At 51.5% G+C, this 27,305-nt stretch overlaps 1 protein-coding gene and 1 long non-coding RNA gene across 2 annotated transcripts; both read right to left on the bottom strand.

Annotated features, from left to right (window-relative positions):
- Window positions 1–1,073: 1,073 nt before the first annotated feature.
- Window positions 1,074–23,303, bottom strand: LOC311425798 (uncharacterized protein; the record flags this gene model as incomplete). Its single annotated transcript, XM_084501809.1, has 3 exons — window positions 1,074–3,824; window positions 22,982–23,090; window positions 23,144–23,303. The coding sequence occupies 3 exons, from the start codon at window positions 23,301–23,303 to the stop codon at window positions 3,116–3,118; spliced, it is 978 nt and encodes a 325-aa protein (XP_084357935.1). The 3' UTR covers window positions 1,074–3,115.
- On the bottom strand, window positions 14,413–17,192 carry LOC311425849. The gene is made up of 3 exons (XR_014686454.1): window positions 17,097–17,192; window positions 15,869–16,494; window positions 14,413–14,743 (listed from the first exon to the last, which is right to left on the bottom strand). It is a non-coding gene; the product is annotated as an uncharacterized lncRNA (long non-coding RNA).
- Window positions 23,304–27,305: the final 4,002 nt, after the last annotated feature.

Raw genomic sequence — 27,305 nt, 5'->3', positions numbered from 1 at the left:
GGGGCTCTTTGCCCACACGCGGGCCCCGCGGATGGCTTCAGGTCCCGCCGTTTCCCTCCCTCTGCTCACCCCATCCCCAGACCCGGCCAGCAGCAGGGTTCAGCTCTGCCAGGCCCACCCACAAAGCCCCTCTCTTCCCACCCGGCCTGGAAACCAGCACCCAGCTGCAAACACACACTCCTCTCGGGCCAAGAGCAGCCTCCTGCTTCCTTAGGCCTTCTAAATGCTGCCAAATAACGTGTGTCTGCATGTGTGTGCCTGGTGTGTCTGCGTGGCAACAGAAGGGAGCTTGAGGGACTTGAGGCTAGCCATGGAGGAGCCGAAGGTTCTGCTTGGATCGAAGCAACCCCCGGCTCAAAACTGAGATCTCGTTGGAGAGGCCCCGCTGTCCCCAGAACTACTTTCCTCCAAGGCTTGAGCCCCCAAGGGAACAGGGATGTGGATCATACACCTGTTTTGCCACCTCTGACGGTGTTCTTGCAGCTCCGAGCAATCAAAGCTTGGCTCACCGGGGACTGGGCGTCGGCGTCGGGAGCCTGGGTTTGAGCTCTGGCGACTGAGGATGCACAGAGCTGGCCCCCTGGTCCGTCTCTTTCCCAGAAGTAGAGGGGTCGCTGGGCTCCTTCGGCAGGCTGGCTCTACTACCTACAGGCAACGGCGTCGGGAGCCTGGGTTTGAGCTCTGGCGGCTGAGGATGCGCAGAGCTGGCCCCCTTGTGTATCTGTGTTCCAGAAATAGAGGTGTCGCTGGGCTCCTTGGGCGGTCTGGCTCTACTAGGATAAGGGCACAGCTCCACGTCCAAAGGTTTGAACTTCGGCATTTTGTGCTTCTTGGGTGGACTGGATCTACTACCTGTAGGCAATGGCGTAGAGGGCCCGAATAGGAGCTTTGGTTGTTGCTGAAGCTCAGAGCTGGCCCCCTGGTGTGTCTGTGTTCCAGTAGTAGAGGGGTCGCTGGGCTCCTTCGGCAGGCTGGCTCACTTAGCTACAGGCAGCAGCGTTTAGAGCCTGGGTTTGAGCTTTGGTTGTTGAAGTTGCACAGAGCTGGCCCCCTGGTGCGTTGGTGTTCCACAAATAGAGGGCTCGCTGGGCTCCTTGGGCGGTCTGGCTCTACTAGGATAAGGGCACAGCTCCACGTCCAAAGGTTTGAACTTTGGGATTTTATACTTCTTGGGCGGACTAGGTGGAGGCATTCGCGGAGAGGGCCCGAATTGGAGCTTTGGTCGTGGCTGAATCTCAAAGCTGGCCCACTTGTCCGTCTCTGAGAAGTAGAGGGGTCGCTGGGCTCCTTTCGCAGGCTGGCTCTACTACCTACAGGCAACGGTGTAGAGGGCCTGCGTAGGAGCTTTGGTGCTTGATGTTGAGCAGAGCTGGCCCCCTGGTCCATCGGTGTTCCAGAAATAGAGGTGTCGCTGGGCTCCTTGGGCGGTCTGGCTCTACTAGGATAAGGGCACAGCTCCACGTCCAAAGGTTTGAACTTCGGCATTTTGTGCTTCTTGGGTGGACTGGATCTACTACCTGTAGGCAATGGCGTAGAGGGCCCGAATAGGAGCTTTGGTGGTTGCAGATGCTCAGAGCTGGCCCCCTGTCATTTCCAATGAAGCGGGGTGTGAGCTCCCTGCAGACCCGCAGCCCCCTGCCCATAGGTTACTGGGAAAGCCTGATGAGCAAGCAGGGCTCAGGAATTCAAAGTCCTGAGCGTCTGCCGCCTCTCTGGCTATCGCCTGCTAATTAACCCTTTCTATCTCCTGTGGGGGGGGCTTTGGCAGTGGCTTAATGGGAGCCTTACGGCTCTCCCTGGGCGTATCGTCTTTCGGTTTTAAAATGAGTCGCCCCACCACCTCCTCCTCGCTGTCGGAGACCACGTCTTCTGCTCCTGAGACTTGTATCCCAGTTTTGACCCTGGTCGGAAGGGGTGGCGCCGTAGGCTGTGCCGATGGGTGCGTGGCTTAACAGTTATCGGTCTCCCAGACGGTGGTATAGGCGAGTAATCGCCCCCCACCGAGAACAGCCCCTCTGATTCTCGGGGCTGACCTCCTAATTGTGGGTAGCCACAACTGCAACTTGCTGTTCTAACTTGTATCTTTTCAAACTATTAATAGTTTCCCGCCACGGTTTCATTCATTTTTTAACCATTTTCTCATCATCTCTAGCTAAATCCCACAAGCAGTCCCCATAAGTTCTCCATTCTTCCCCATCAAAGTATGACTCAGGGTTACAAAAAACCCCCTTTGCTACCCCAAAGGCTATAAGCCCTGGAATATGCTTAACTCCTTCTACCCCTCGCTTTTCTGAAAAGCATTGCAGTAAGTTGAGGGCTACCTCCTTATCCATAGTGCCAGCCTTTTCTCCGCGTCTACTCGCGCCGCGTCTGTCCGCGATTTGTGCAGCTCCGTGTCTAACCACGCTGGTAGCCCTCCGGACCATGCAGACCCCTTTTGGTTGGTCTAGGCAACCTTCTGCCCTCCGATTTGCTGCTAATCGGTGCTTGTTCTCACCACGCTTCTGGGTTCCATGTTGTCCCTGTTCGGGTGCCACTTGCGGGTGCGGGACCCGCTGAGTTTGGCGCAGGGAAGCAAGTGATCGACTCAATATGAGTGGTAATACAAGCTTCAATTTTATTGCACAGGTATCCGTATATTTATACACACGGCCATAATTATGCCTACTGGTCACTATCCTATTGGCTAAGCCTAGAAGTGTTGCAAAGATAGTGTTCCTCCTCCTTGCGGTTACAGCGCATAAGCTACTTCCTCATCTTCCCGGGCCTCACATCCACCTGTTTATCTCTCTCAAGGACAGAGTGCTCCTTGCATATTTCACACGAGTGCTTCTCATCCGGCCTACTCCATGCGTATAAACTCGGCATTTTCATTGCCTTGCTTGTAGAATTCCTCTAGGGACCCGTGCCCTTGCTCTTTGAGCCATTCTTCAACAGGTGTCCCAGTAGTAGAGGCGTCGCAGGGCTCCTTCGGCAGGCTGGCTCTACTACCTACAGGCAACGGCGTAGAGGACCTGGGTTTGAGCTTTGGTTGTTGAAGTTGCACAGAGCTGGCCCCCTGGTCCGTCTCTGTCCCAGTAGTAGAGGGGTCGCTGGGCTCTTTGGGCAGGCTGGCTCACTTACCTACAGGCAACGGCTTCGGGTGCCTGGGTTTGAGCTTTGGCATTTCCACTTGTGAAGAGCTGGCCCCCTGGTCCGTCTGTGTCCCAGTAGTAGCGGTGCTCGGACTGGCTCTAATACCTATAGGCCACGCCGTAGGGGGCCTGGGTAGGAGCTTTGGCAGTTGATGCTCAGAACTTGCCCCCTGGTGTGTCCCTGTCCCAGAAGCAGAGGGCTTGGAATTGGATGCTTCCATCTCCGGGTGGTCTGGAAGCACGGACCAGAACCTCCCAGCCCGTAACTTCGGCAGTCTTTGGGAGCTGGAGCTCCCTCGCTGGAATCTGCCGCTGTCGTCGCTGGGCTCCTGAGGCATGCTGCCCTCCGAGCTCGGCAGGGACAGCATGGACACGATGGGTGTTTCTAGCGTGCCTGGGGCTTTCTGAGATTCGGGGCGCTTCACTCGCTCCGTCTCTGGCAGGGCTTCCAGGCTGGATAGCTTCCTGACTTCAGGAGGGGCCTTTGCTGCTTTTTGGCCCTTGCTCTTCTGCTGTTTTGCAGATTTTTCAGCCTTTGCCCGGCCCTGGTCTCGCACCTGCTCTTTGAGTGCTGTTTTTGGCTCTTGTTTCGATTTCCTCCTGGGCTCTGTTTTGGGCGCAGCTCCTGTCTGCAGCTGGTTGCGCAAAAGCTCCTTTATGGCAGGAGGCAGCTTGGGCATCAGCGGCAGCCTGCCGAAAGGCCAAAGCGAAAAGAATTCATCCACCTGCACGACATCTTTGGGGCCCCATCTTGCACCTCCCCATGCAGCGCCCGTGGCTGCAGACCCCAAACAGAGGGGCCAGCCCTGAGAAGTGGGGGGCTCCCGGCAGCCTCCCCCCCCCCTCCCGGAGCCTCCAGCCTCACCTCAACGAAGGCTCCTTCGACCCAGGGCACCACCAGTCTCCACGCTCACCCGCTCACGGAGACATTTGGCAAGGAGCAAACGCTACGGAGCCCGAGCAGCGGCCACAGCCGCAAACATACTCACTCGGGGAAGACGATGACACGGCCAGAGAAGGTCAGGGAGGCCACGGCTGCCACCCGGGACCCCACCATGTCCATCAGCTGGGGGACCTGCAGGGGAGGAGCATGGAGATGGCAAATGTCCTCTGCCTGGCCTCCGCTCGGTCTTGGCGAAGCCCAGGGCAGCGGGAGCCGGCAGGCCAAGAGCTCCAAGCCAAGAGGTCTTGGTGGGCCAAGGGCAAGCATTGCTGCTGCCCCCTTGTGAGGCTGCCCAGGCCGTGGGGAAAACAAAACCCTCACCTTGCAAAGAGCCTTCTGAAGGCTCCCCTGTTCTGACAGGCTCTCCAAGAAGTCGTAATAGAACTTGATTTCCACCCTCGTGCCTTCGATGAGGAGCACCCCGATGTCCTTCAGGACAAGGGCGATGTTGTCCCCCTTCCCCAGGCTGCGAGGGATGAGGGACGTGGTGCCTCGGATGCAGCTCTCCGCCTTCTTCCAGGCCACGGAGGCAGCTGCAGCCACGTCAGGGAATTGGAGGGGCTCCAGCTCCTTATGGCCTGGAAAACGACACGAGAGGGATGGAGTCGCTCACCAGCGGCCCTTCCCCGCGTGTTCCCCAGTGCTGCTCATGGCAGTCGTCACCCAGAAAGGCTTCGGTTTGGGACCTGCTCCGTGCAGGCGACGCTTTGCTTCTGAGAAGCACCTGAGATCCATGCAGCAAGGGATTCCTGCACCCTCTTACCTGGCAGGTACTCCTTGTCGGCTGTGAGGTTGTGGGCGACAACGAGGTTCCTGGCCAGGCAGAACGTGGGCCACTGCACCGTCAGGGACTTGTTCCCATCCTCGACCCGTTTGGAAACAACGTCAAAGCAGCCAAGAGTGGGAATTCGGACGCCCTGCAAGTGGCAGAGAACGGAAGGGCCGAAGGTTAAGGATCAGCCGGAGGTGGTCCCATCCAGGAACGGTGGATGTAGGCTGACACTGCATCCCAGACAGATGATCGCTCTGGAAGGCAAAGAAAGTCGGGTCCCGTGCTGCTTCTGGTGGCTGCCAGCCTTCCAGCACCCCCAGCCCCGTGTCCCCAAGCCCCAGACGGGGGTCAGCCGCGCTCCTGCGGTGCCGGGGGTGCCCGTCCCTTGGTCAGTGACGCCTGGCATCGCGGAGACGTGCTCCATCGCACTGCTCCCCCAACAGTCTAACGTGGTCCGCCTCGTGCAAGCGGCTTGCTCCTTGCTGGCATCAGCCACCTGGGAGCTCCTCCTACCCGAACGTCTCGGTGTGGGAATAGAAATGTTGTTTTTGCAGAGTTACACTGTTTAGAAGGTGGGAATGCGGTACTGAGATATGCTTACAGTGCTGAGAAAGCTTAGCAGGCGACCTTGTAAAATGCAGACAACCAGACTCCTCAGGACAATTAGGTGAAAATCAGGGTATCAAGTCAGATAAGTGAAGAAACATGACCACTTCAAGCAGTAAAAATGTCAAAAGAAATTTGAAATTGAACAGGCCGGCAACTGAAGGCCATGCATTGTTTGTGAAGCATCAGATAGATTGTGAACCTGGATTACCCCCTCAGTGGGGAAACAGGGGAGGGTCCTGTCATCAAAAGGTATCTAAACTGTGTTTTGGAACTAGTAGATGCGCTCTCTCCTGCTTGTGGGGCGCCCGCCATTGCAATCGCGAATAAATTGCTACTTCACTGAGATCCTCGCCTGAGCCTAAGTTATTGGCTACGGAGTGTTTCTCACAGTTTGGGGGCTCGTCCGGGATCCAGTCACCTCCTGGGGAGCTCCAGCGCCGCAGCAGCAGGAAGGCATGCCCCGCTGATTTCAGCGGTCCTGTGCATCGACGGTGGCGGTTCTGCGGAAAGCTGACAGAGGGCCCGAGACTGGTTAAAGAGGCAGGATCCGTGAAGTAGTGGGGAAAGAAAGGAAGAAGGTAGGCACTGCGGGCTTTTAAGAATCGATCCGGTAACTCTGTGCACAGACCGAGGTAAGAAATATGAAGTATTGCCTTGGGGGTCGGGTGAGACTCTGTGAAGAGTCTCGGGAAATCTGGTGTATGGTAAGCCCTTGCCCAGGAAAGTGCTGGGCAGTACACCAGGGAAATTGGCTGTACGGTAATCCTTGCACGGGGAAGTGCTTGGCAGTACACCCCCATTTTCCAGAATCAGAACGCTAGTGTGTGGTACGCTGCAGAAGGGAAATTTCTGTAGCAACATACTGGCGACGGCTAGGAAAAATGGGAAATAGGAGTTCCAGGGGACAGGGAGATATCCCTGGGGGAGTGCCTACCAATAGTTCTTCCTGAAGAATGATAAGAAATTGGAAACATAATTTCCGAATTAGAGGGATTGTAAAAGAAAAATTAAAAAAAAAAAAAAAAAGTGAAATATTGTGTATCAGTCTGGACAAAAGAACCAATTAAGGAAACAGCAGTATTTTGGCCAAAATACTGGTGTGACGAAAATTCAGGCTTTAAATTTATGTGTAAGCAATAAGATTCCTTTTTCGGAGAAGGAGCCAAGTTCTGCTCCCTATAATCCTAATATTGTACCCGTGACAGCAGCAGCAGTCACTGCAGGAAGGGAGACAGGGACTGGAATTAACACTGTCCCTAAAGAAGGATCGTACTCGTACTCTAGGCTCTGGCAAGAATTAGAACAAGGTAGAAGATATGTTGAGAATTTTGCCTTCCCTGATACTAACAGTACTAACACTAACTGTGTATCCTCTTCGGTGAACTACCCCCCCTCCTTACCAGCAGAGAGGTTAGGACTTTTAAGAAGGAGAGGAAGTCTTTCTTCGAGGAGCCCAACAGCCTAGCTGAACAATTAGAGCAGTTCCTACGTCCTGACATGTTATACTCTTGGGGGAGGGAATGATGTCTCTAAGTATGTTGTTGACAGGGAAAGAAATGGGAATGGTCAGGAGGAGAGCTGCTAGACAAGAATGGGAAAGAGCTCATCCTGCAGGAGCAGGGGTAATACCGGCAGAGCAGAAATAGTCACTTGCCAATCCTGGCTGGGACAAGAATAGTGTGCAACACAGAAATCACATGAGAGACGTGGGGTCAGAATGAGAAAGTGCTCGGGGATGAGTCCTGAGGACCCGGTATCCCAAGGGCTCTTGAAAGTTCCTTGTGTGCTTAAAGCCTGGCAAGATACGCAGAAAATGCTGCAGAAGGTGGGGGGATGTAGTGAACAGTCACTGGGGGACCCTCCTGCGGGAGGCCCTGGAGGTGTGTGTCCGGGGGGGAGATGAGAAGGAAAAGCAGAGAGCGAAACGAACGGTATTGACAGTGCAGCGGGTAGTGAGGCAGAGGGTTGGAGAAAGAGGAAGAAAATCTTGAGGGGGAGTCAGGGCCAGGATGGAAAGGAGAGGAAGAGAGCTGAAGGAATGGCAGGCAAAGAAGGCTGCCTGTGTTGTGGCCCGAATCCTAGCAGGGACAGGCTTTGATAAGATGTTTGAAGTGTGGCCAGGCTGGCCACTTGGAATAGCAATATGTGGAGTGGCAGAAGGAGGAAAGAAGGAAAATGGGATGAAATATGCTCTATTGCTCTGTTGTTTCAGTATGTTGGAGGGAAAAGGTATGGAATTAAGTTGGCCCCTGACTGAGCCTTTGGTGCTGGTATTAGAAAAGTAGAGGCTGGAGAAAGATGAAGGAAGTGTTCAAAGGGTTGCGGAAGGTGTTAAAGGTGTGGCATGTAGTATTTAACAGAGCTGTTGGAAGTTGAATGAGCAGGGAAAGGGGATGTAGGCATTATCTAAGTAACAGTCTAGAAGTTTGGGGATGTTTGCTGTGGTGTTTGGTCAGTTTCCCAAGCATCGGGGAGGGGGCCGGGGGGGGACAGCCTGCTCCACCAGGAGCCACAGGCCGCAGGGGGGCTTCGGCTCCAGCGCCTGGAGCGCCTCCTCCCTCTCGTTCTGCGCTGACTTTGATGTCTGCGGGGAGGTTTCTCGCTCCTTGCTCTCCCAGCTGCTGTTGAGCAGCAGGTTTTTGTTTGTTTCTCTGTTTGTTTTCGTGGCTGTGCTCTCACAGAGGCACGGACTGTGTTGCTCATGGCTTGGCTGTGGGCAGCAGTGGGCCCCTTTGGGGCCAGATGAAATTGTCCCTTATCTGCCATGGGGAGGCTTCTGGGTTTTTCTCACGGGAGCTGCCACTGCAGTTTCCCACCCCCACACCCCTCACAGCCCCCGAACCTTGCCATCAAACCCAATCCACTGGGGAACAGCTAGGTCATTACTGACTTGTAAAGTATCAGGGATTAAATTAACTAATGAAACCCTAAGAAGTGATGGGGGTAGAAGGGGCTGGGATAAGAGTGCCACTTCTGGGGGATACCAAGCTGAGACTAGGGGATAAAACGATCACTGGGTAATCATTGTATGTACCCAAGGCAGGGGCTCACTTGTTGGGAAGGGATGTGATGATTAAATTGGGCATTCAACTAGTAAATTGTTAGACTGGAATAACAGCGTTATTAATGGAGTGCTCTCAGGCCCTGAGAGCAAACATACCTGGATATTCACCTCTGACTGGAAAGCCCCTGAAATGGGGGCGGAAGCAACAATATAGGTGGACAAGTTTAGCTCAGGGGCTTACAGGGCCACCTATCTCTTTGGGTAAGTTTTAATAAAAGATTTTGGAGCAATTCCAACCTCCCAAGGAGGTGTTAATGTTACAAATATGTGGATCATTTTCTATTGTCAGGCCAGGAGAAAAGAGCTGTGAAGAAAGCTACTAACAAGCTATTCAACTTTCTGGGAAAGCAGGGCTTGGGAGTATTAAAAAATAAATTACAATATGGAGGAAGAGAAGTCAGGTATTTAAGGCATCTAATGTCTGAGGGAAAAGTAAGAATAAATCCAGAGGGGATTCAGGGCATTGTTGAAAATTAAGAAAGAACTACAGAGTTGTAAAAGAACGGTATTTTTAAGGAATCAGGAGCCATGAAGTCTGAAGGAAAATGGATACTCCCCGATGGGAGAGAAGTGCTGAATAAAGTGATAATGAGGCAAATATTAACTGTTTTATATCAAAAGAGTCACTGGGAGGTGGAAGCAATGTGTGATGTTGTTCTAAGAAAGCATGTCTGTGTAGGAATATACACCTTAGGGAAGCACACATGCGGAGGATGTACTATTTGTCAAAAGGGAAATAAAAAGGTCTTCTGTAACCCATCTAGAGGGGGACGGGAGCCAGGGCTTTGACCTTTCCAAAGTATACAGGTGGACTTTACTGAGTTACTTGTTTGTCCTAATTGAGCACGTGACTGGATGGGTGTAAAGCTTTCCTGCAAGGGTTAAAGCAGGCCTTAGAGATTGAGTGGGATTTTCACAGCCCCTGGCACCCCTCCTCTTCTGGGAAGGTGGAGCGAATGAAGCAGACATTAAAGAAGCAATTAACTGAATTAGTGTTAGAAACCCAACTTCCTTGGGTAAAATGCTTACTCCTACAGGTTCAAACAGTACCAAGAAAGGATACAGGAACTTCACCATATGGGATGCTGTTCAGATTGCCCTATTTGGGCAGAAGGGATGAGATACCACAATTCAAAACAAGAGAGTTTTCTGAAGAACTGTATTCTGGGGTTGTCCTCTTCTTTGTCATCTCTCAGGACCTGTGGGTTGTTGGCTCAAACCCCACCTTTGGAATTCCCCATTCACCACCATCACCTAGGAAACCGGGTCCTGATTCGGACCTGGAAAGAGTCAACTCCGGCCTGAATGGGAAGGACAATTACTAACTGCTGAAACAGCCGTAAGAACTGCGGAAAAAGGTTGGACTCACTCTACTCGAGTGAAGGCATCCGTCGACGCTAGTACCTGGGAAGCTGTTCCTACAGAAGACTTGCTGGAAGTTGAAATCGAAGAGAAAAATCTCAAAATGGACTGTGAGTAGGGTAAGAGCTTACAATTGTAATCTAACCTTTTATTTTCACAGGTAACTAACGAGTGTGACTTGTGATTGAGAGAAAGGACAGAGCTCTAGCGAACTGCAGTGCTCCCAAGGGGGGGGTTGTTATAGTAGTAGTGTACATCTTATTCTTTGTATAGGTAATTATTTGGAAACCTAAGGTTTAAAAATAATGACAGGGAAAAATCGATTACTAATTTTGGTTTTAGTTACTCTAGGCCTCAGAGAAGGCCTCGGTCCATTGGCAACTTGGAAAAGGCATGACCAGATAATAGCAAAAACGGGATACCCCATCAAAATATGGGTGACTGTGACAGAGGGTTATGTACCACAAGCCGTCACGTTTGATGCTTGTGAGGTGTCAGCTTGTGGAGATTTAAATGCCCAATGACAATTGAGCAGAGAGAACAAATAACTGGGAGAGACCCAACAGCCAGATTGAGAATAGCTGGATGGAAACAATGCTCTATTGCCATCGGAGAAAGGGAGAAACTCAAGGAGAAAACAGGAGAGAAAACAGGAGGCCCTCTGAAATGTGGCAGCTCAAACATTTGAGATTCAAACAGGGTATGGGGATGTGAATGCCTGGATAGAATGGGTCAAATATACCGTCCAGAGTCTCAACCGTAGCTACCGCTGTGCTTGTGCCTCGGGATGACCGATTGCCCAGATAGTGCTCTTCCCATGGGGGTGGACCAAAGACTCCCAAGGGATGCGACGTATGATTGCATTGTACCAAGAAAAGACTGCCTGGGGAAATGAGGCCTGTAAGTCTCTCTTTGCAGTTCCTCGCATGATAGCAATATTGCGGTTCCCCCTGCATTCTCTACAGCTATAGGTAACCATACAGCTTGCCTCTCATGGCAGGGTGTGAGTGCTACCTGGCATCTGGGAGAATTTGCCTTGTGCCACCAAGGACTTGATGGGAAAGTGCTCAAGACTAGAGATCCCCAGGGCAGATCTCTGGTGGTACGGTGGAAGGAAGATCTTACGGTCCACCCTACCATCTAATTGGGGAGGCACTTGTGCACTTGTTTAATTAGCTCTACCCTTCACCCTGGCATTTGAAAGAGAAACATCACAAATATCCAGAAGAAGTAAAAGAGGCTTAGGAATATCATTTGATGACAGAGTATACACAGATTCTATGGGGGTACCTAGAGGAGTTCCGGATGAACATAAAGCCAGAAATCAAATTGCTGCAGGGTTTGAGTCACTGTTCTGGTGGGTAACAATCAATAAAAATGTGGATTGGATTAATTATATCTATTATAATCAGCAGAGATTCATCAAATATGGCAGGGATGCAATGAGAGGAATTGTTGAACAACTAGATGCCACCAGCAAAATGGCTTGGGAACGCAGGATATCATTAGATATGATGCTCGCGGAGGAAGGAGGTGTGTGTGTGATACTGAGCAACCATTGTTGCACTTTTACACCCAACAATACTGTCCCAGATGGCTCAGTAACTAGAGCATTGCAAGGGCTTACCACCCTTGCCAGTGAATTGGCAGAAAAAGTAGGCATATTTACATCCTTGATCGTAGTTGTAGGAGTTTGGACAGCCGTTGGTTGCTGCGTTGTCCCCTGTGTAAGAGGACTAGTACAGGGGTTAACTGAAACCGCACTATTGAAACAAACGACCATGGAGCTACCACCTTACTCAGATAAAGTGATAATGAGGAGATGGAAAGCAAAGAAAGCAAAGAAGAAGAAGAAATCTACCAAATTACACCTTAGAGAAAGCGTTTTGCAAAAATCAACAGTTTATAAAAAAAGGAAAAGGGGGGAATTGTGGGAATAGAAATGTTGTTTTTGCAGAGTTACACTGTTTAGAAGGAGGCTATGCGGTACTGAGATATGCTTACAGTGCTGAGAAAGCTTAGCAGGCGACCTTGTAAAATGCAGACAACCAGACTCCTCAGGACAATTAGGTGAAAATGAGGGTGTCAAGTCAGATAAGTGAAGAAACATGACCACTTCAAGCAGTAAAAATGTCAAAAGAAATTTGAAATTGAACAGGCCGGCAACTGAAGGCCATGCATTGTTTGTGAAGCATCAGATAGATTGTGAACCTGGATTACCCCCTCAGTGGGGAAACAGGGGAGGGTCCTGTCATCAAAAGGTATACAAACTGTGTTTTGGAACTAGTAGATGCGCTCTCTCCTGCTTGTGGGGCGCCCGCCATTGCAATCGCGAATAAATTGCTACTTCACTGAGATCCTCGCCTGAGCCTAAGTTATTGGCTACGGAGTGTTTCTCACAGTTTGGGGGCTCGTCCGGGACGTGGGACACGTGGGGACGTGGGGGGCGCGTGGGGGGCTGGGGTGGGACATGGGATTTGGGGATGCCTAGACGTGGTAGTGTACTGGGTCTGGCTGGAATGTTAACTTTCCCGGCAGCAGCCCATACAGTGCCGTACTCTGTACTTGTAGCTGGAACAGCAGTGTTATCACACCAGTGTTGTGTCTACTGCTGAGCAGCAGTGGCACAGCATTGGGCCTTTCTCTAACCCTCCTAGGGGGTGGGCAAAAAGTGAGGAGAGAAACATCACTAGGGCAGCTGACTTAAACCAACCAAAGGGATATTCCATACCATGAGATGTCCCACTCAGCAATGAAAGGTGGAAACAGGAAGAAGAGGGGAGGGGTGGGCTCTCGTTGGGAAAACGTCGGCCCTCCTCTCGAACACCGGCTGCGTGCGTTGAGGCCTTGCTTCAAGGACGTGGTCAATCATGGCTCATTTGTGGGAAGTAGAGAGTAATTTCTTTCCTCTGCACTTCCATATAGCCTTCATTTCTTTTGTTTGTTTGTTTTCCTCCCTTCTTTTTATTTTTCCCTTTTCCCCTCCCTTTTCCCTTTTCCCTTTTTATTTCCCCTTAGGTAAATTGTTTAGTTCATGGTAGTCTTTATTTACTTGTTATTATTATTTCCCTTTGATTAAATTATCCTTATCTCAACCCGTGAGTTGTTCTTTGCTTTACTTCTCCCCCTCCTCATCTAAAGGAGGGGGAGTGAGAGAGCGGTTGTGGGGTTTAGCTGCCCAGCACGGTAAAACCACCACGGGAAGGGACACCGGGGGCTCGAGGGCATACGGGGGACATGGAGGGGACGTACGGGAGTGGGGCGACGTGGGGGGACATTGGCACGTATGGGACTGGGGGAACATGGGGTGTTTTGGTGGAGGGAGGTCTGCAGGAGGTGTTTGGGTTGTTTGGGGAGGCTTGCGGGGGGGCTTGAGAGGTTTGGGGGCTCCTGGTGGATTGTGGGGGGGAGCTGAGGGGACCCTGGCAGGTTTCTGGAGGGAGTTTGGGGCCGCGTGGGAGTCTGGGGGGTGTTTAGGGGTGTCTGGGGGGGTTGGAGGCTCTGGGGAAGGGTTGGGGGGGCCGGGGTGGCCAGGGGGTGTTTGGCGGGGGCCCTGGCAGTGGTTGGGGGGCTCTGGAGGATTTTCTCGTGGGGGGGTTGCGGAGGGGGACTTGAGGTGTTTAGGGGGGGCCCTGGTGGGTGTTGGGGGGGACCCTGAGGGTGCTTGGACGGGGGGGGGGGACACCAGGACGGTGTCCTAATCCGCAACCCCAGGGAGATGCCGATAGCGACTCTGACTCTAGCGCTCAGGGACCAGTGAGTAGGAGTCAGGCCAGAAGACAGCAGCTTAGAAACGAAGGGGGGGTTGTATTCACTAAGGGAAATAGCAATGGGAGGACCACAACCAGGTATGGGATATGTGGCCGTCCCCATTAACTCTGGGGATGTTCGAGATTTTAAGAAAGAGACGGGAGGAGGCTCAGCGAGCGTTAATGGTAACTGGCATAATGTTTGCAGCTGCTGGGGAATAATTCTAACTGGAAGAATAACTGTATATTGTATATACAAAAGCCCGGGCATTTTTGTTAAAGTGTTCTTTTAAACATATGTAAATATGTAAATATAATCTAAGAACTGCCATTGAGGTGTATGTGTAAGGGAAGAAAATTTGCCCAGGCATCTTATCGGTTCGTCAGGCCCTCATTTTGTCTCCAAAGTGTCTCGAGAGACTATGAAAGCTCTAGGAACAAGTTGGGAATACCACACTCCGTGGCATCCCCAAAGTGCTGGAAAGGTAGAGCGAATGAATGGTGACATTAAAAAACAGCTAACTAAAGTAATGCTGGAAACAAGAGCCTCTTGGGTAAAATGTTTACCTCTCGCACTGTTAAACATATGGACACAGCCCAGAACTGAGGTAGGAATTTCTCCTTTTGAAATGCTATATGATATGCCCTATGACTTGGAATTGCCACTTGATCCCCCTCAATTACAGGATGCCCAGTTAAGACCCTATTTAATACAAGTCGTGAACCGACAGAGGGAGCTCCGGGCAAACGGTTTGGTAGCACAACGCCCTCCGTTAGACATAGCAATTCATAAGATACAACCTGGGGACAAGGTTCTAATTAAGACTTGGGAAGAGACGTCTTTAACACCACGATGGGAAGGCCCCTATGTTGTTTTGCTTACCACAGAAACGGCCGTCCCGACAGCGGAGAAGGGGTGGACTCATGCCAGCCGCGTGAAAGGACCAGTCCACGAGGATAAGTGGGAAGTAGCGCCAGGTCCCGAGGACTTGAAGCTGACACTGAAACGGACTCGCTAAGTATTGTGTGCTGGCTGTGTATTGTGGGAGGGGGTGGAAGCCCTATTTATCTAGCTCTTTGAAACGGGTGCGGATAATTTCCCAGATTCCCCTGAAGAATGCTGCTGCTGCCGAGAAGAATCAATACCTCGTAGTTTGCTGCAACCGAACTGACGAGCGAGGCAGAGGAGTAAAATGGTGGGGAAGCACTAAAGAGGCTGAGCAAGGCCTGGTTAAAAGCACCTTGAGAAATGGGTTTTGCTCACCTCTTACAATACATGGGGGTCATTATTGGTAAGCCATGGATCTGCTCACCCCCATCAGCCCTACAAGTGGAGTTGAATAAGGTGGGAAGATCAAACCGTCCTCGGAACTGCCACTACAGCCGGCGCACCAAGTTTCCAAACTACTTTATGTGACGGGCTGTGTCTGAATGTAACAAGCTACTATCTTTGCCCAAGTTCTAACCCAGGAAGGGGCTACTGTAACTATCCAAATGCTTCCTTTTGCCCTTATTGGGGTTGCGAAACAGTTGCTTCAGATTGGGAGCCAGGAGCTGGGAGAGACCGATTTCTAACAGTAGGCTACAGACCCTATGGCTGTAAACCGCCAAACAAAAGGGAGGGATTTAGGATGAGGTCCCCGCAAAACTCATCTCATGGGAATCATGAAAAGGTGTGCACAAAGTTGTATATCAACATAGCGAATCCAAATGACCCTGCTTGGGTCGTGGGGAAAACGTGGGGCGTAAGATATTATGAAAATGGGCCCGACAGGGGAGGGCTTGTATTAATAAAAAAGGAGAATGCTGATAGACCTGCCTGGGGGGCAGTAGGACCAAATGAGGTATTGTCAGGAAGTGTCCAGAGAATCCAGCCTGCAGAAAATACCACAGTGCCAACCCTCAGTAGCCCTACGAGCTCAGACAGAGCCGAGACTGATAACATAGCTGAGAATAATATATGGGGAATCATCAATGCCAGCTACCAACTATTAAACAAAACAAACTCAAATATGACAAAACATTGCTGGTTATGCTTTAGTATCAGGCCCCCATATTATGATGCTATCGGGGACACTGGGGAGCCCACCCGTACAAACGAGAGCAACCCTCTACAATGCAATTGGGGAAGAGATATAGGAGTAACACTAACACAAGTGACTGGAGGAGGTAGGTGCGTGGGCACGGTTCCTGGTGGGAAATGCCACCCGTGTAATATCACGGAGAATGGGAAACAATCAGCCGAATGGTTAATCCCAGCTAACAACGCTAGGTGGGTTTGTTCGTCAGTGGGTGTAACTCCTTGTCTATTGCTAAAACTCTTTAATGCGTCTCACGATTTCCGTGTACAGGTAATAATTATACCAAGGATTCTATACCATTCTGAGGATTATATGTATACTCAGCACACGGTAGCAAATTATCATTTGGGAAAAAAAAGAAACCGTTTATGGCTTTAACTCTGGCCACTTTAATAATCTTGGGAGGAGCAGGGGTCGGTACTGGAGTTGCTTCATTAGTCAAGCAAAATCAGGAGTTCACCTCTTTACGCATTGCTGCAGACGAGGACCTGACCCAAATTGAACAATCTATCTTGGCCCTGGAAAACTCTGTTAGGTCACTCTCAGAGGTAGTGTTACAAAATCCTAGAGGATTAGATTTGGTATTTCTGCAACAGGGCGGGCTGTGTGCAACCCTGAAAGAAGAATGTTGCATGTATGCTGCCCATACTGGAGTGGTAAGGGATACCGTGGCTAAGCTCAGGGAAGGCTTGGAGTAGAGAAAACGGGAATATGAAGACCGACAGAATTGGTATGAATCTTGGTTTAATTACTCACCTTGGCTTACTACTTTACTATCAACTTGTCGTGGTTTAACCCGGCCGGCAGCTAAACACCACGCAGCCGTTCGCTCACCCTCCCCCCCTCCCTCTCTGGGACGGGGGAGAGAAATGGAAAGTGAAGCCCGTGAGTTGAGATAAAGACAGGTTAATAAGACTGGAAAATAATAATAACAAAAATAATAATAACAATCATAATAAGAATAATACAATGGTGATAATAGGCAAATAATAATAATATGTCCAAACAAGTGATGCACAATGCAATTGCTCAGCACCCGCTGCCCGATGCCCAGCCTAACCCCGAGCAGTCCGGCCCCCTCCCCCCGGCTAGCCACCCCTATATATTGTTTAGCATGACGTCAGATGGTATGGAATACCCCTTTGGCTAGTTTGGGTCACCTGTCCTGGGTCTGTCCCCTCCCAGCAATTACTGCACCCCCAGCCTGCCTGTTGGCAGGACAGAGCAAAAGGCTGAGATGTCCTTGGCTTGGTATAAGCACTGCTCTGCAACAATTAAAACATCGGGGTGTTATCAGCACTCTTCTCATCCTAAGCCAAAACACAGCATTCCACCAGCTACTAGGAAGAAAATTAATTCTGTTCTAACTGAAACCAGGACACAACTATAGCAGGACCCTTATTGTTATTAATGATAGCGCTAACTTTCGGGCCATGTATTTTTAATAAACTGATTGCGATTGTAAAAGGTCGTTTGGAAGCGGCGCATTGAGTGCTCATACGTGCCAAATACGAGCCAAGAAGTACCAACGAAGGAATCGCGGAAACATTAGTCCTTAGTAGTCAGGCATTGCAGAGATTCAATGATCAAAATAAGTAACCAAAAGCAAAAGGAGGGATTGTGTTATACAATAAATGTTTGTTCATTGACTGCCCTAATGTTTAAATGTTTGTTCATTGATTGCCTTCGAACAGAACTCCTTGTTCTTGTGATACGGGGGGTTCTGTTTGGCGAGCGGGAGTTACGAAAGCTCCCTGCTGAAATAAGGAGCTGTGTAATGCTTGGCTAGACACTATGAAATTCTTTTGCTTAATGTAACAAAGAAAGAGAACCCCCTCCCCTTCCCTCTTTCTGCATCTCAGTTGCCTCTTTTGTTCAAAGACACTGTTGCAAAGCTCAGGTAACCCCCTCCTGATAAGTCGCTAAACTAGTGTAGCAACATCCTGCCTTCCAGTCTCACGCTGGGCCAACATGACCAAATAAAACAAGAAGTTGAACCACAACACCGAGGAAGACTACGGCCTTCATCTTCACGACCACCAGAGGGACAGACACGACCGCCTAGCAACAGTGCGCGCAGGCGCAGAACATACCAGGATGTGCTGCGTAATCCCGGAATTACCAAGCTATAAGAAGGGACCCTGGCGGGGGTGAGGTGCGCGCCGTTGGCGGATCCGAGACTCCCCGGCCGCCCAGCGCTGTTTTGCTTGCTGCTTGCTTACTCAATAAATTCCTTTCTATGATTATTACAGTGCTCTCTGAAAAATTAATCAAGGGGGCAACTTATAACACGTAGAGAACTGTTCAGGATGTGCAACCATTTTCCCTAAAAGGGATAGGGGGGTGGGGGAGATTTCCACGTGCAGCTGGTGACGTCGGTGTCTTTGCGCCTGTGTTGGCACAGTGACGCTGGGGTAAAAAGTGATGTTGAAGAACTGCAGCAGGTGACAGCTTTGTGCTGTGTTGTGTGATTTTGAGGGAAAAACTTCCCGAAAGCCCGGCACGTGGCTGGGTCTGCCCTCAGTGCTGCTGATGGGCTCCCTGGGAGCAGTGGGGGCCTTCTCTGGGTCCTGGGGGTCCGTGGGGACAGCAGGACCCCTGGGTGGTGGTGGCAGGACGTGGTGTCTGCCCCCAGTTCTGGGCCCGTTCCTGCCCCAGACCACCGGTGAGTGTCCTGAGGTCCCTGTCCCCGGTGTCCCAGCCCACCTGGGTCCCTCGACGGCTGCACTGGCCTCGTGTGTCTCCAGTTTGGGGTCACCCAACTGGGAGGTGCTGGGGGAAGCTGTGGTCGATGGAGCCGTTGGGGTGGGTGACACAGCTCTGCTGTGGCCAGGCAGGGTGACAGCGTCGCCAGTGTCACCAGGCGCTGGTCCCACCTCAGCTGTGCTCCCAGACACCTCCCAGCCTGGAGGTCCCTGCGTTCGGGTTCGGGTTCTGGTTTAGGGTTAGGGTAGAGGTTAGTGCTAGGGGTAGTGGTTTGGGAAAGGGGTCGAGGGGCAAAGTTCTGTGTTGGGGATTATGGATTGTGATTATTACTTCAGGATTTAGAGTTCGAGTGCCAGAATATGGGTTATGTTTGGGGTTTATGCATGGGGTTAAGGGTTAGGGTTAGGGTTAAAGGCTCGAGTTCTGTTTTGGCATTTAGGGATGGCAGGTATCCTTAGGGTAGGGGTTAAAAGGTGTAGGATTGAGTTTTCGGTTGAGATTCTGGATGGGGTTTACTGTTGGTGGTTTCTGTTTATGGTTTGGGTTTAGGCATGTGGTTTCGATTTGGGGGTGTTAATTGATTTTGGGGTTTGTGTTAGCAGTTAGGGTTGAGGAAAGGTAGGGACTGGGACAGTTAAGAACGAAACGTGACGGGTGAGCTCATTTAAGGAACAGAAAATCAAGGGCATTGTGTGGCCGAAAAGTTTTGCAGCAACGACCCCAGCACTTGCCAACTTGATACGGAGCCATTTTGTGCCCTCTCTGCCTTCCAGGGGCAATCGTAGGTTGACTTTTTAAATATTTTGCAGCCTGGAATTAAGTCGTCCCCAGAAGGTAGACACGCGCACACCCCCCCAAAAAGAGATGGCCATTTCCTCCGTGGTGCTGAGGCAGCAGCACGTGGAGAGCAAGAGACTGGGCTCCGGTCCTTCAGCGATGGTTCAGGTAAGCCAACTCTAAACAGCCCTTTCCTATTTCCTGTAGGAAAGAGCCTATTTGGTCTTGGGTGTCAGGTAGCAAGGATTCAAGAAACATGGTCAAGAAACAAAACGAGCCAAAGGAAATAGGAGCAGGTCCGGGAAAAAAATACAGAGAGAAATGTCGAGGGAAGACGGAAGGGTAAGCAAGGTTAGAGTGTTAGCAGCAAACGTTAGCTGATTCTTTGCTGGGAGTTTCAGATGCGGGGCTCAGGGGCAGAAGCATTCAGTACTTGGACTAAGCTGACCATCAAAGCCTGCAATTTGCCATCAAAAGCCACCGATGAGCATTTACCCAAACAAGGCTAGCCATCAAAAGTTGAAATTCTCGAGCAATAGAATCCCCCTCAAACCCAAATGAGTCTTAAGTGCCGCAATTGCTGTGCAGAATTTTACTTGACAAGCAGAAGCACTTGGAAAAATCATTTTACTTGGCAGGTTCCGTTGTGGCAGCGCAGCCCAGCGGGATGGAAATGGTGCTGTCTTTTTCTCCCCAGCTGCCGTCGCATCCTCTCCTTTCCCCTCCAGGGACGTGCAGGTTTTCTCCACGTTGCTCTGAGGGCAGCTTCCCAGCTCTTGTCCCAGCAAGGGGAGGTTCCTGGCCATGGAGGCCGTGGAGAAGGTCCCTCAGCTGGAAACATCATCATGTTTCCTCCACTGTCTCGTCATCCGCTGTCAGATGGATTTCTGTGAAGGGAGTGAGAGTGAGCAAAAACTGCTACAGGTTTTTGGGGCTCTTTGCCCACACGCGGGCCCCGCGGATGGCTTCAGGTCCCGCCGTTTCCCTCCCTCTGCTCACCCCATCCCCAGACCCGGCCAGCAGCAGGGTTCAGCTCTGCCAGGCCCACCCACAAAGCCCCTCTCTTCCCACCCGGCCTGGAAACCAGCACCCAGCTGCAAACACACACTCCTCTCGGGCCAAGAGCAGCCTCCTGCTTCCTTAGGCCTTCTAAATGCTGCCAAATAACGTGTGTCTGCATGTGTGTGCCTGGTGTGTCTGCGTGGCAACAGAAGGGAGCTTGAGGGACTTGAGGCTAGCCATGGAGGAGCCGAAGGTTCTGCTTGGATCGAAGCAACCCCCGGCTCAAAACTGAGATCTCGTTGGAGAGGCCCCGCTGTCCCCAGAACTACTTTCCTCCAAGGCTTGAGCCCCCAAGGGAACAGGGATGTGGATCATACACCTCTTTTGCCACCTCTGACGGCGTTCTTGCAGCTCCGAGCAATCAAAGCTTGGCTCACCAGGGACTGGGCGGCGGCGGCGGGAGCCTGGGTTTGAGCTCTGGCGACTGAGGATGCACAGAGCTGGCCCCCTTGTGTATCTGTGTCCCAGAAACAGAGGGCTCTCATAGATACAGGGCATGGCGTCGGGAGCCTGGGTTTTTTGCTTTGTTATTTGCATTTGTGAAGAGCTGGCCCCCTCTTCTGTCACTGTCCCAGTGTCGCGTTAAGGGGTGTAGCTGATTAACCGTTATGGGCCCGGTCGGATTCAGAGTACTGAACCAGTTGGACACTCACCAAAAACACGTTAACCGTCTGGGGGTCCCGTCAGACATTCACCATCAACGCATTAACGGTCTGGGGGTCCGTTCAGACATTCACCAAAAACGCATTAACCATCTGGGGGTCCGTTCGGACACTCACCAAAAATGCATTAACTGTCTGGGGGTCTGGTTAGATTCAGAACACTGAACTACCACGGATAACCACCCTCACTCTCATTGCACTTAATGAGAGTTATCACAATGCAATCAAGTATGGTTTATTACAGCAACAGATAATCAGGTTCTTTTGGATTGCCGGCGATGGTGACTGTCTGCAAAAGCAAGCTAGTATGCATAAAATACACAGGTGTTATAGGTGTTACAGATGTTACAGGTGTTATAGGTGTTGTAGGTGTTACAGATGTTACAGGTTTTATAGCTGTTATAGATGTTATAGATGTTACAGGTGTTGATAGATGTTACAGGTGTTACAGGTGTTTACAGGTGTCACAGGTGTGCAGCCTAGAAATAAACGCGTTAAAAGGATCAAAGACTCCGTAGAGATTTATAAGCAAGTATTCAGGTCTCACCCAAAGGTGTCCCAATGGGGGGGGAAGAGAGGCTCAGCCCATCGACTGATCCCAGGAGTCAGGAGGTCCTAAGGATGTTGTCCTCGGGATGGTATCTCCCCTGACGGTGGTATCTTCCCTAACATCCCCTTTCTCTTGGGCCAATTTATATTATTTTCTATCTTTTAGGTGGAGCTTGAGTGGCTCTAGTCAAGCATCTCTTAGTTATGATTGGTGTAAAGTTTTCCCATCTCTGTTTAAAGTAATACGCTCCGAGAAATTCAGAGCGCATGCTCAGTGAGGGGTGGTCGCACCTTGGAGGCGGGTAGCTTTTGGGATGGAGGTGTGTTTTGGTATTATAATGATATTATAAAGAGCCAAAAGTACACTAGGGTACAGCACTTGTCAAAACATGACAGGTCTTTGGCTTAGGGTGGCAAAAAGGGCAGCTTTGTGCACAGGAACAATCGAGGCCCCACCTGATTACAGAGCCTAGCCGTGGTGTCTCCACTCCACTCTACGCTCCGTGCTGTTCCTTAGAGCTTGCACACCAAGTTTCCCCAGCGCGATAGCATCTAAGGTTGGGAGCCTAGGGAATGCTCAGATAATGCAGTTATGCCCTACCCTGAAAGCCTCTTCAATGCTGTACCTTTTCCTTAAAAATGGGAATGTTAGTTTCATTTTCCTAGTTACTTCAGGCATTTACACCACACCCAGTAGTAGAGGGGTTGCTGGGCTCCTTGTGCAGCCTGGCTCTAACACCTATAGGCAACAGCGCTGAGGGCCTGGGTAGGAGCTTTGGCAGTTGATGCTCAGAACTTGCCCCCTGGTGTGTCCCTGTCCCAGAAGCAGAGGGCTTGGAATTGGATGCTTCCATCTCCGGGTGGTCTGGAAGCACGGACCAGAACCTCCCAGCCCGTAACTTCGGCAGTCTTTGGGAGCTGGAGCTCCCTCGCTGGAATCTGCCGCTGTCGTCGCTGGGCTCCTGAGGCATGCTGCCCTCCGAGCTCGGCAGGGACAGCATGGACACGATGGGTGTTTCTAGCGTGCCTGGGGCTTTCTGAGATTCGGGGCGCTTCACTCGCTCCGTCTCTGGCAGGGCTTCCAGGATAGATACCTTCCTGACTTCAGGAGGGGCCTTTGCTGCTTTTTGGCCCTTGCTCTTCTGCTGTTTTGCAGATTTTTCAGCCTTTGCCCGGCCCCGGTCTTGCGTCTGCTCTTTGGGTGCTGTTTTGGTCTCTTGTTTCCATTTCCTCCTGGGCTCTATTTTGGGTGCAGTTCCTGTCTGCAGCTGGTTGCGCAAAAGCTCCGCGCAAAAGCTCCTTTATGGCAGGAGGCAGCTTGGGCATCAGCGGCAGCCTGCCGAAAGGCCAAAGCGAAAAGAATTCATCCACCTGCACGACATCTTTGGGGCCCCATCTTGCACCTCCCCATGCAGCGCCCGTGGCTGCAGACCCCAAACAGAGGGGCCAGCCCTGAGAAGTGGGGGGCTCCCGGCAGCCTCCTCCCCCCCTCCCGGAGCCTCCAGCCTCACCTCAACGAAGGCTCCTTCTTCTGCTCGGCCTTCCTGTTCCAGGGCTGCACTTTTCCTTGATAAATGACGTTCAAGGTGCCCGGGAAGGGTGGCAGTTCAGGCCGTTTCTCTGGAATCGGCAAGGAGAAATGTCAGAAGCACATTTCCATGACTCTGCTGTACCCGGGACACGCTGGGTGCTGAGGCCTCCTCCTGCGCTGCCCCAGGGGCCGCTGTGCTCCCCTCCCAGCCTCCATCTCTCCCAGCAGTCTAACGTGGAACGCCTCGTGCAAGCAGCTTGCTCCTTGCTGGCATCAGCCACCTGGGAGCTCCTCCTGCCCATGTTGGGGGACATGGGGACACGAGGGGGACGTGGGACACGTGGGTACATGGGGAGGGATGTGGGGACATGGGGGGGTGTTATAAGTTGCCCCCTTGATTAATTTTTCAGAGAGCACTGTAATAATCATAGAAAGGAATTTATTGAGTAAGCAAGCAGCAAGCAAAACAGCGCTGGGCGGCCGGGGAGTCTCGGCTCCGCCAACGGCGCGCACCTCACCCCCGCCAGGGTCCCTTCTTATAGCTTGGTAATTCCGGGATTACGCAGCACATCCTGGTATGTTCTGCGCCTGCGCGCACTGTTGCTAGGCGGTCGTGTCTGTCCCTCTGGTGGTCGTGAAGATGAAGGCCGTAGTCTTCCTCGGTGTTGTGGTTCAACTTCTTGTTTTATTTGGTCATGTTGGCCCAGCGTGAGACAGGAAGGCAGGATGTTGCTACACTAGTTTAGCGACTTATCAGGAGGGGGTTACCTGAGCTTTGCAACAGTGTCTTTGAACAAAAGAGGCAACTGAGATGCAGAAAGAGGGAAGGGGAGGGGGTTCTCTTTTTGTTACATTAAGCAAAAGAATTTTCATAGTGTCTAGCCAAGCATTATACAGCTCCTTACTTGAGAAGGGAGCTTTCCCAACTCCCGCTCCTCAAACAGAACTCCTTGTTTTTATAATACAAAAGACAATGAACAAACATTTATGGTGTATTACACAAAGCCCTCTCTTCAGGGTCCAAGCCCTTTTTTCTCTTTAGGGTTCAAGCCCTTTTAGTGGGTTTACGTGGCAAGGCTTTGGTAGCAGGGGGCCATAGGGGTGGCTTCTGTAAGAAGGATCTAGCAGCTGCACCATGTTAGGTAAGGGCCCCACTGCTGACCAGAGCTGAGCCAATAAGCGATGTTGTTTTGTGCCTCTGTGAGAGCATATTTAAGACAGGGCCCAAAAACCGCTGCGATACACAGCAGCTGGGAGAGTGAGAGGAGTGAGGAACAGCCTTGCAGGCGCCAAGGGCAGTGCAGAAGGATGGGGAGAGGTGCTCCAGGCATGGAGCAGAAGTCCCCTGCGGCCTGTGGTGAGGCCCATGGTGAAGCAGGCTGTCCTCCTGCAGCCCATGGAGTACCACGGTGGAGCAGGGTTCCACGCTGCAGCCCGTGGAGGAGACCACGGTGGAGCAGGTGGCCCTGCACGAACGGAGGCTGCGGCCTGTGGAAGACCCCTGCCCGAGCAGATTCCAGGCTGGACCTGTAGCCCGTGGAGAGGAGCCCACGCAGGAGCAGGGGGTCTGGCAGGAGCGGCTGCCCGTGGGGGAGCCAGGTTGGAGCAGTTTGCTCCTGAGGGAAGGATCCCGTCGTACGGACCCATATCTGGAGCAGTTCTGGAAGAGCTGCTGCCTGTGGGAAGCCCACGCCGGATCAGTTCATCAAGGACTGCATCCCGTGGGAGGACCCCACAGCATAGGGGATGAGTGACCGAGAAGGAGCGGCAGAGAAGAAGTGCTGCAGACTAACCATAACCCCCATTCCCCCGTGTCCCTGCACCGCTCGGGGGGAGAGGTGGAAGAGGGTGGATGGGGGGAAGGTGCTTTTGGTTTCTTTCCTTTGTTTCTCACTTCTCTAGCTTGTTAGTAATAAGCAATAAATCTTACTGTCTCCCTATGCCGAGCCTGTTTTGCCCCTTACGATAATTACCTGGTGATCTCATTGTCCTTATCTCAACTTTGAGCCCTTTTCATCGTATTTTCTGCCCATTCCTCTTTGAGGAGGGGGAGTGAGAGAGCGGTTGTGGTGGAGCTTGGCTGCCCACTCGAGTGGAACCACCACAGCCCTTCTCTTCAGGACAAAACAAACAAACAAACAAACAGTTCTTTAGGGCCCAGACCCTTCTTCTCTTTAGGGCACAAGCCCTTCTTCTCTTTAGGGAAAAAACAAAAACAAAAACAAAAACAAAAACATTATTCCTGGCCCAAGCCCCTGTCTTTAAGGCTCAGTCTCATTTTTGGGGGCTGAATCTGCATGGTAAGCCCCAAGCCCTCCTTCAAGCTGACACAACTTTGCTCGTAGGGTATAATGAGACCTCTGAGGGAGCAAAGGCTTGTTGTAGGGCCCAAATCCTCATTTCAGGGCCCTAAACACCACGGTGGGGTCCACAGTCCCAGTTTTTGGTTTGGGATTTCAAAGTGTCCGTCTAAGCACTCACAGCCATATTTTAAGGGCCCAGACCCTCATTTTTAGGACCCCAAACCTTCTTTTAGCGTCCAGGTCCCATCTTAAGGGTCCAAGGCTCCCAGTTTCACCATCCAAAGTCTGGTGGTCTGCATTGGGCTGACATGGGAAGGGGGTGGCAGCGGGGGGTACCCCCTAATTGAAGGATAAGGGTGTCCACCATACCCCCCAGGAGCCCCGAGACCTACGTACTGGTGTGACTGGTACAGGAAAAGGATGAGTGAGGGGGACCCCAGTGCTCCCAGTGCCCCCAAACACTCCTAATGGTGCAACTGGAACCCCAGAAAGATGGACAGGGGCAATTCCAGTGCTCCCCAAGCTGGGGACAAGGCTATGATTTTGCAGTGACCTCGTGGACAGCAAGGGCAGCCTGCTAGATAAGGTGGTGGATGAAACCTTGCTGGCTACACGGCCAGAACACATGGGGCATCGCCTCCATGCTCAAAAGCCAAGCCCATGCAGCCAGCTGCAAGCTATATATTACATAGCTTCTATATAAGCACTGTAACACCTCCCTGCTGATGCCCACCCTGGACGGTACATCCAAGATGATGGAACCCAAACTGGCCAGAGCAAGGCACCCGGGACAGCAGAGGCCCCCCATTCACAATCTGAGATCCTGGACCTCTGGAAGCGTCACCTCAAAAAGTAAAACCCGAAAATGATTGGGGCGTGTGTCCCTGGTGGGAGCTGTCTCCTCGTAGGCAGGCAGAGTTTGGGGGTCAGTGGGGGCTGTTGGGGGACCCCATGGTTCTGGTCAGCACTCGGATCACTCTCCAGGTGCCCAAGTCCAAGCTGTTATGCCAGGAAGCAGAAAGACAGAGGCCAGAGGCCGTGGGACATGCTGCCCTCTCTCCACTGGGAGAGGGAAGTTTGCTGGGGAGAGGTGGAGATGCTGGCAGCTGGGCGATCCCTGCAGCTCTCAGCAGGGCTCTCGTGTTCTGTTTGGAGGCTGCTGGTGGTTGAGGTCGCTTGCTTTTTTCACATTAGCAAAACAAAGACACCAAATCAAACCAAAAACCATAGCGCTGGCAAGTTTGCTCTATTTATTCTGCTCCGAGATTGCTTTAATTTTTATTTTCTTTTTCCCCAAAGAGCTATTTTAATCGGGACATGACAAGGCAGTGCTTATAAACAAGGATTTGCACCCGGCTGACTTGGGGCAGGCGGCTGCAGATGCCAAAGGGGCAGGAATGGGACTTGTGCCGTGCAGCTTATTTCTTTCTTTACTTAAGGGAGGCATAATTAATTTGCGTTAATTTTCGTCACAGCGGCCCTTGTGGTGCCGTTCTGGATTTGTGCCCGGAGCAATACTGATGGTACACTGCTCTCTCTTTAGGGCCCAAACCCTACTTTTTTGGCCCCAAGCCCTTCTTCCCTTTATGCACCAAACCCTTCTCTTTAGGGCCAAAAGCCTCTTTTTAAGGACCAAATCCATCTCTTTAGGGCCCCAAAGCCTCTCTTTAGGGCCCAAACCCTTCTCTTCAGGACCCAAACCCTTCTCTTCAGGGGCCAAACCTCTCTCTTTCAGGCCCAAACCCCTCTATTTAGGGCTGTTATAAATGGCTCAGTCTTCAAAATAGGATTATAATCAAAGTTTATAATTTATTAAAGGAATAGAGGTAAGCAAACAGCGCTGGGTGCACCGGGCGTCTCCGCTCCACCAGGACGCACACCACTTATATCAAGTAGCTGATTTTTATGCGCCTAGACTAATACATATTCATTACTACTTCTAAAAAAAAAAAAAAAGATTATTATAATTAGCTTCCGGGATCCAGTCCCTCCTGCTGGAGC

Source organism: Aythya ferina, assembly GCF_964211825.1.
Source record: "Aythya ferina genome assembly, chromosome: 34".
In the NCBI taxonomy this organism is placed as follows: Eukaryota; Metazoa; Chordata; class Aves; order Anseriformes; family Anatidae; genus Aythya; species Aythya ferina.
This window is presented reverse-complemented; position numbering and strand designations above follow the sequence as displayed.